We start from the raw sequence: 9,380 nt of genomic DNA on the forward strand, positions 1-9,380 counted from the left end.
TCTCAAAACAGTCTCCGCCTGGTTTTTGCCTTTGGCTTATTGTCAAAACAGCGTAGTGAAAAAGTAGCGTGACCAGTATAATTGTGATGTTTGTTGTAGAATTTTGGTTGCTCGCACTGCTCTTGCCTTTGTGGTTTGTTTTTCTGTTGATCTGCTGTCTTTGCCTTCGTTGTGGAAACTTTGGGAGAGTGTGCTACTGTGAATAGTTTTGTAACATTCCTCAAAACCACACAGGTCTCTGCCAGGTTTTGCTTTCGGTTTACTAGCAACAGCGCGCAGCGAAGCTAAGTGTTGCCTGTATTGTATTGTTGTTCTTGTGTTCGTTAATAGTTTTAAAATGGGACAAGCTGTCACGACCCCTCTCTCCCTAACTCTACAACATTGGAAAGAGGTGCAAACGTCAGCTCACAATCTTTCAGTAGAAGTTAAAAAAAAAAAAATGGATAACTTTTTGTTCATCAGAGTGGCCCACTTTCAACTGTGGCTGGCCACAGGAAGGAACCTTTAACTTAACCATTGCCTTACAGGTTAAGGCCAAAGTAATGGACCCAGGACCACACGGACACCCGGACCAGGTCCCCTATATTGTCACTTGGGAAGCTCTCATTCTAGAGCCACCCCCGTGGATAAAACCCTTCCTGCCAACCCCGAACCCCCCAATCCCTACCCCATTAACCTTTCCCTCTGCACCCCAACTCCCGTCCCCACTTCTTCCTTCTTTGACTCCCCAGCCCCAACTCCCTCCTCCTCTCCTCCCCTCTCCAGCCCCCCAACCCCCCTCACATTCCTCCCTTTACCCAGCCCTTGTTTCCCTAGAGAGTAAAAAACAGGTACTTCCTGAAAAAGGCAAGCCTATCACCCCAAAGGTTCTGCCACCTGGAGAAGAAGTTCTCTTGGATTTACTGACTGAAGAGCCGCCCCCCTACCAGGGGCACGCCCAGCAGGGGCATGCTCAGCAGCCTCAGGAAGCAGAGGCTGCCGCCCCTCAGGAAGCAGTGGCAGCCGCCCCTCCACCACCGGCCGACCCTGCACCCTCCCCAATGGCCGGCCGACTCCGTGGGCGCCGGGAGCAGGCCCCAGATTCTACCACCACTTCTCGGGTGTTCCCTTTGCGTACAGGAACGGGCGGCCAGTTACAATATTGGCCGTTTTCGGCCTCTGACTTGTATAACTGGAAGACTAACAACCCTCCCTTTAGTAAAGACCCCTCAAAACTAACCTCTCTAATTGAATCCATCTTAGTCACTCATCAGCCCACTTGGGACAATTGCCAGCAACTATTGCAGGTGCTGTTGACTACTGAAGAGAAACAGCGTGTCTTTCTCGAAGCTAGGAAGAATGTTCCTGGGGACGACGGGCGCCCCACTCAGCTGCCCAATGAGATAGACGAGGCTTTCCCCTTGGAACGGCCCAATTGGGATTTCAATACGGATGCAGGTAGGAACCACCTACGCCTTTACCGCCGGTTGCTAATAGTGGGTCTCCAAGGGGCAGGTAAAGCAAGTAGTTCAGAAAGTAGAGGAGTCGCCTTCGGCTTTCCTTGAGCGCCTCAAGGAGGCGTATCGCATATAAACTCCTTACGACCCTGAAGATCCAGGGCAGGCTACAAATGTTGCTATGTCTTTCATTTGGCAATCGGCCCCTGATATCAGAAAGAAGTTAGAGAGACAGGAGAATCTTCAAACGTTGTCCCTCCAGGACTTGCTTAAGGAAGCTGAACGCATCTATAATAAGAGAGAGACGCCAGAAGAAAGGGAGGAAAGGCTTAGAAAGGAAACCGAGGAGAGAGAAAATGTGCGTGATCGCAAAAGAACAAAGGAGATGAGTAAGTTGTTGGCCACCATAGTATCAGGGCAGCGACAGGAGCAGGAAAGGCAGAAAGGAGACAAAGCGGGCCCCCTATTGGAAAAAGACCAGTGTGCATACTGCAGGGAAAAGGGACACTGGGTCAAAGACTGCCCTAAGAAACCACCCAGGGGGCCTCGGAGACCAAGACCCCAGACTTCCTTGCTAACCTTAGATGACTAGGGGGGTCCAGGCCAGGAGCCCCCCCCTGAGCCTAGGATAACTCTGGAAGTTGGGGGGCAACCCGTCACCTTCCTGGTGGATACGGGGGCCCAACACTCGGTATTAACCACGACCCCTGGACCCCTGAGTGACCAATCAGCCTGGGTGCAAGGAGCCACTGGAGGGAAGCGATATCGATGGACCACCGATCGAAAAGTACAACTGGCCACCGGTAAGGTAACGCATTCCTTTCTACATGTTCCCGACTGCCCTTACCCTCTACTAGGAAGAGACTTGTTAACTAAGTTAAAAGCACAAATTCACTTTGAAGAAACAGGGGCACGCATTACTGGGCCTAAGGGACAGCCATTACATGTACTAACCCTCGGAATAGAGGACGAGTACAGGTTATATGAACAAAAACCGAACAAAGAGGACCCAGATACACTCCTATGGGTACAGAAATTCCCACAAGCGTGGGCTGAAACAGGAGGTACAGGCTTGGCCGTCCACCAGGCCCCTCTAGTTATCCAACTGAAAGCCGCTACCTCTCCTGTGTCTGTAAAACAATATCCGCTGTCCCAGGAGGCCCGACGAGGAATTCGCCCTCACATAAAGAGACTGTTAGATCAAGGAATACTAGCCCCCTGTCAGTCTCCCTGGAACACTCCGCTCCTTCCAGTCAAAAAGCCGGGAACTCAGGATTATAGGCCGGTGCAGGACTTAAGAGAAGTTAATAAACGGGTTGAAGACATTCACCCAACGGTCCCTAATCCATACAATCTACTGAGCAGTTTGCCCCCTACTCATATCTGGTATACTGTTTTGGACTTGAAGGATGCGTTTTTCTGCTTACGAGTCCACCCCAGCAGCCAGCCTATTTTTGCCTTTGAGTGGAAGGATCCTGAACTAGGAGTGTCGGGGCAATTGACTTGGACTAGACTGCCTCAGGGATTTAAAAACAGCCCCACACTGTTCGATGAGGCATTACATCGGGACCTAGCCGACTTTAGAATCCAACATCCTACGTTAATATTGCTTCAATATGTAGATGATCTCCTGCTGGCAGCTCAAACACAGGAGGACTGCAAATCAGGGACTGAAGACCTCTTACAGACCCTGGGTGCCATGGGATACAGGGCTTCCGCCAAAAAGGCGCAAATTTGTCAGCAACAGGTCACCTATCTAGGATATCAGATCAAGGATGGGCAGAGGTGGCTGACAGAGTCTCGCAAACGGGCAATTATGGATATTGCCCCACCCCAGAGCCAAAGACAGCTGCGGGAATTTCTGGGGACCGCCGGATTTTGCCGCCTATGGATTCCCGGCTTTGCGGAAATGGCTGCCCCCCTGTACCCTCTAACCAAACCAGGGACGCTGTTTGTCTGGGAAAAAACCCAGCAAGAAGCCTTCCAAAACATCAAAGAGGCTCTCTTACAGTCCCCGGCTTTGGGGTTGCCAGATCTAACCAAACCTTTCGAGCTCTTTGTAGATGAAAAACAGGGATATGCTAAAGGAGTCCTGACCCAGAAGCTGGGACCATGGAGACGTCCGGTGGCCTATCTCTCCAAGAAGCTGGATCCGGTGGCGTCTGGATGGCCCCCATGCCTGCGGATGGTCGCGGCAATTGCAGTTCTGGTGAGAGACTCGGGTAAGCTCACCCTGGGACAGCCACTTATCATCCTGGCTCCACATGCTGTAGAGACTCTGGTTAAACAACCACCCGACCGATGGCTTTCTAACGCCCGCATGACACACTACCAAGCCATGCTCCTGAATAAAGACAGGATACAGTTCGGGCCCGTAGTAACTCTAAATCCAGCCACCCTGCTCCCACAACCGGGGGAGGCGGAGCCCCATGACTGCCTACAGATCCTGGCTGAAGTACATGGAACTCGACCTGACTTGACCGACCAGCCCCTCCGAGACGCAGACTTCACTTGGTATACAGATGGGAGCAGCTTCTTGGACAATGGGGAACGGAAAGCAGGAGCCGCCATCACCACCGAGACTGAGGTAGTTTGGGCCGAGGGACTTCCGCCTGGGACGTCGGCACAGCGCGCTGAGCTGATTGCCCTGACCCAGGCACTCAAAATGGCCAAAAGCAAGAGACTTAACGTCTACACTGATAGTCGCTATGCTTTTGCTACGGCTCATGTGCATGGTGAAATCTATCGTAGGCGGGGTTTACTGACATCAGAAGGCAAGGAAATTAAAAACAAACCTGAAATCCTGGCCCTGCTTGAGGCCCTGTTCTTGCCTCAGAAACTGAGCATTATGCACTGTCCAGGGCACCAAAAAGGACAGACCCCGGAAGCCAGAGGCAATCGACTGGCCGACAGGGCGGCCCGAGAGGCAGCGCTAGCTGGGACTCCAACCACCCGGGTCCTCCCTATGACAGCTGAACCTCAGACCAAAAGACTCAGTTCACTCCCCTACAGTCCAGAGGACATAGACGATCTAAAGAAAATGGGGGCCACATTTAACTCTGAAAGAGGGACATGGACTAATAATGGAAAAACAGTGTGGCCCAGGAAGTGGACCCATCAAATAATAGATCGCCTCCACAAAATAACCCACCTCAGCAACCGGAAGATGAAGACCCTCCTTGAACGTGAAGAAGCACTAACATATCTCTTAGGAAAGGAAGACAGTCTACAATCAGTGACTGATCAGTGCACAATATGCGCACGTGTCAATACTGGAAAAACCAAAATAGGACCAGGAGTGCGGGTTCGAGGACAACGACCTGGGACTCACTGGGAGATTGACTTTACAGAAATCAAGCCCGGACTATATGGTTATAAATATCTCCTAGTGTTTGTGGACACCTTCTCAGGATGGGTAGAAGCTTTTCCCACCAAACAAGAAACATCCAGAGTGGTGACAAAGAAGCTACTGGAAGACATTTTTCCTCGGTATGGTATGCCGCAGGTATTGGGGACTGATAATGGGCCTGCGTTCGTCTCCCAGGTAAGCCAGCTGGTGGCCAAACTGTTGGGGATTGATTGGAAATTACATTGTGCTTACAGGCCCCAGAGCTCAGGGCAGGTAGAAAGAATGAATAGAACAATTAAGGAGACTTTAACCAAATTAACACTTGCAACCGGCTCAAAGGATTGGGTGTTCCTCCTGCCCCTGGCCCTTTACCGTGCCCGTAACACCCCCGGCCCCCATGGCCTCACCCCTTTTGAAATTCTGTATGGAGCACCCCCGCCGGCTGTCAATTTTCTTGACCCTCATATATCTGATTATGCTAATAGCCCTTCTTTACAAGCTCACTTGCAGGCACTTCAGATTGTCCAGCGTGAAGTCTGGAGACCTCTTGCAACAGCATACCGGGACCAGCAAAACGACCCTGTCGTGCCTCATCGTTTCCAGATAGGGGATTCTGTGTGGGTCCGTCGCCATCAGACCAAAAACTTGGAACCCCGGTGGAAAGGACCATACATCGTTCTCCTCACCACCCCTACGGCTGTGAAGGTAGACGGAATCGCCGCCTGGATCCACGCGTCCCACGTCAAGGCCGCCCGGACCCCGGAGGAGGCCACAAAGACCCCGGACTGGAAAGTGCAACGTACTCAAAATCCTCTAAAGATAAGACTTACGCGAATATGATTTCCCCTGTTTACTCGCTATTCCTATCCCTATTGGGTTTTGCTTCTCCCAATCCTCACCAGCCGGTAAGACAGACTTGGCAGGTTTTATCCAGCACAGCGGAAGTAGTTTGGCAGATCAGCTCCCATCGCCATCCGTGGGGAGCCTGGTGGCCAGACCTCACCCCGGACGTTTGTCAATTAGTAGCTGGATTACCCCGCCCCTGGGACATACCCAGTTTCACCCCTGATAAGCTCCCGGTGAAAGACTGCACAGGCTTTCCCCACAGGGGGGGCTTTCATGCAGGGTGCTGTGGCCCAGATAAAAAAAGAGATTTAGCAAAAACAGACTTTTATGTTTGCCCTCGAGAGGGTAGGACCCGAGCGGCATCTAACCAATGTGGACAAGAGGGGGACTACTTTTGTGCCTCTTGGGGTTGTGAAACCACGGGAGATGCATATTGGAACCCGAGTTCCACGTGGGATCTAATCAATGTAAAAAAGGGACGGCCCTGGGGCATTTCATGCCAATATAAAAGCACGTGCCTACCCTTAAAAATATCTTTTACAGACAAAGGAAGAGCCCTACTTCCTGCCCTATGGACAATAGGCAGACAGTGGGGAATTAGGTGGCATATGGGGCCGCTTGGACCTAAATCCTATGGAACAATATTTCAGATTAGGCTACACCGACAAACAGTAACCCCCATCCTGCCAATAGGGCCCAATCCAGTTTTAACTGAACCCAGGGCCCCGGTTGCTAAAAATCCTCCTCTAACTCCTTTGCGTGGTGGCCCAGTGTCTTCCCCGTCCTCAATCAACTCCTCCTACCAACCTGCCCTGGTGACGGTCCCGACTTTATCAGGGACCGAGGAAAGACTCATTGACCTTGTAAAGGGAGCATATACTGCTTTAAACTATTCTGATCCCAGTCGCACCGAGAGCTGTTGGCTTTGTCTAGCCTCCAGTCCTCCCTACTATGAAGGCATTGCTGTAAAAGCTAATTTTTCCATTCATTCCAATCCCCCTTCCGTCTGTAGCTCTCTGCCTACTCACAAGCTGACTCTCCCGGAAGTATCTGAAAGGGGGACATGTTTGGGCAATGTTCCCATCTCCCACCAAGTCCTGTGCAGTAATATCCAGACTGTAACCACTGGACCCCATTACTTGGTCCCTCAGACTGGACTTTATTGGGCTTGCAATACGGGCCTAACCCCTTGTGTATCAGCCGCTATTTTTAATCAAAGTAAGGATTATTGTGTATTAGTACAGATTTGGCCTCGCATTAATTACCATCCTGACAGCTTTGTTCTTCAGTACTTTGACCAACCGACTCATAGAGACAGAAGGGAACCTGTGGCTATTACATTGGCTGTTCTGCTAGGTATAGGAGGAATATCGGCTGGGATCGCCACAGGAGCCACCGCCCTGACACGAGTGGACCACTATTCGCTTCTCCAACAAGCCATGAATAACGACCTAAAGACTCTGGAAAACACCGTCCGAACACTAACAAAGTCTGTAAACTCTTTAGCTGAGGTGGTCCTTCAAAATCGGAGGGGACTGGACTTACTGTTTTTAAAGGAAGGGGGCTTGTGTGTAGCCTTAAGGGAAGAATGTTGTTTTTATGTCAATAGGACAGGAGTGATAATCAAGTCTCTAGATAAACTTAAGGAAAGACTGAACCATAGACAGCGAGAATTTGAGTCTCAACAAACCTGGTATGAGGGGCTGTGGAATAAGTCTCCGTGGTTTACTACTCTAATATCATCCCTAATGGGACCACTAATACTCCTTATGTTAATCCTTACTGTGGGCCCCTGCATCATAAATCGCTTAATACAATTTGTAAAGGACCGCCTATCGGTCGTACAGGCCCTAGTATTAACTCAACAATACCATCAACTTAAACTAACGGAGGAATCTCCAGTTGAATGAAGGATTTCATTCAGGCTAAAAGAAAATGGGGGAATGAAAAGACCCCAGACCCTCAACCCAGAGCCCCATTGTGCTCTTTAGGAAAAACTGCTGCCCCCTCCCCTACATTCCTAAGAAAGCAAAGCAGGACACAGGCTAACTATTAAACACTGAGTCACCACCTGTAGACCTCAGCGTGACGGTAATACATGCCTTAAAGCTAGACATTCCTGGGAAATAGCCGACCCACCTGTCCCTTCCTGTAAAACTTAACCCTAATGGCAGGGTAGGGCGGGATGTAATAAATCACTTGTCAAAATTAGGGAACAAGAAGTTTCGGGGCATTTCGACCAGAACCGGCATGACGGGGCAAGTACCGGCACGTCAGCTCCCCCCCCCCCACCTACCCCATCTGACCAGCGTAACCCGACCAATCCCCACCCTGAGCGTAATTTGAAATTAACCAATCATTCCCCCTGTAACCACGCATCTCGCTTCTGTAACCTCGCTTCTGCTGCCCATAAAAATAGGGTGCTTTCAGGCACTTGGTGCGCAAGTCTTCCGATAGACCTTGTCGCCCCGGGTACCCGTGTAACCGGTTCTCAGACATTCAACCCGAACCTTGTGGATCTCGTGGTTGAGTGCACCTGGGAACTGAGGGCGCGCCCGAATAAACCTCTTGCTGATTGCATCCGCACAAGTGGTCTCGTTGTTCCTTGGGGAAGGGTCTCTTCAGATTGAAGGGCACCCCACGCCGGGGTCTTTCATATGTTTACTGAATTTCAATTGTTTGTCTAGGCTGTTGTAGGGAGAGGCAGTCTCTGGCTGTGTTTACGTGGTGAAGAAAGTCCCTCCTCTGTGGGCGGAGTTTTTTCTGCCTGGGCTGGGTGATTTTCTCCTGGGTGGAACTGACATCATAACTGACATAACTATCTTCATAAACCTATTGTGTGATTGTGGTATTTCCCTTGCCAGGTAAGTATGGGAAGGGATGGGAAGGGGTAACAAAGGAGGAGGCTAAATTGCTTGATAAGAAATGTACTCATTATCTTGCCCCTGTAATTGTAACCCCTCTGTACAGTATTTTCACAATTAAAAAAAACCTATTGTGACCTATTGTAACATGGTAAACCTATTGTGACCTCATCACCATTATAGCATCACTAACTAAGTATAACATCAAAATATTATTATCACTCAATATTGTGACATCATATTGCCATTGTGATATCACTGTTCCATTGGGTTTTTCAAACCTATTATGACCTCATAACATTTTACAAAACTCGTGGACTTTGAGCCTATTAACTTGTGAACTTGCACACTTATGATGCATAAAACACAAGACAATCCAATGAGGCACATTGAAGATAACTTTATTCACACTAGAAATGGGCCTGCATTTACCTTGTCATGGGCTGTACACTCAGTGACAGCCCAACCCCAACCACCAAACCTCAGACGTCCAATAAGCATAGTTAATTGGTTTGCAAAACACCAAACTCCCAATTATCATCTCCATGCTCCAAACTTCAATAGGTAAGGCTTTTTCCTTTTCCCTTATTACGTCCTTCTTTATAGACTTTTCCTTCATTTCCTTTTTTTCCCTTCCATAACTTCCTTCTTTTCTTTAGGCTTCTCCACTACACTTCTCTGGACAGGTGGCCAATTGGCTTCCTTCCCCTCCTGTTCTCCCTCAAATTCCACTTCTCCCAGGTCTTTCCCCTCCTGCTGTCTCACCACTTCCTTCCTTGGAGGTCATTCCGTGATTTTCTCCAATTCCATTGCTCTGAACATGCAGCCTATATATAGTTTGAACGCCTCCATCACTCCAGTGGGTTTCCTACCTAACAGTTTTCA

At 49.6% G+C, this 9,380-nt stretch overlaps 1 protein-coding gene across 1 annotated transcript; it reads left to right on the top strand.

Moving 5' to 3' along the window:
- The first annotated feature begins 337 nt into the window (after nt 1-337).
- On the top strand, nt 338-7,541 carry LOC138804148 (uncharacterized). The gene is given in 4 exon segments (XM_069988412.1): nt 338-427; nt 429-1,492; nt 1,494-5,621; nt 7,112-7,541. Coding segments are annotated over 4 exon segments (5,712 nt in total).
- The last annotated feature ends 1,839 nt before the right edge of the window (nt 7,542-9,380 follow it).

The sequence above is a fragment of the Dipodomys merriami genome, unplaced genomic scaffold (genome assembly GCF_024711535.1).
Source record: "Dipodomys merriami isolate MVZ:Mamm:240054 unplaced genomic scaffold, mDipMer1.0.p SCAF_359, whole genome shotgun sequence".
NCBI lineage: Eukaryota > Metazoa > Chordata > Mammalia > Rodentia > Heteromyidae > Dipodomys > Dipodomys merriami.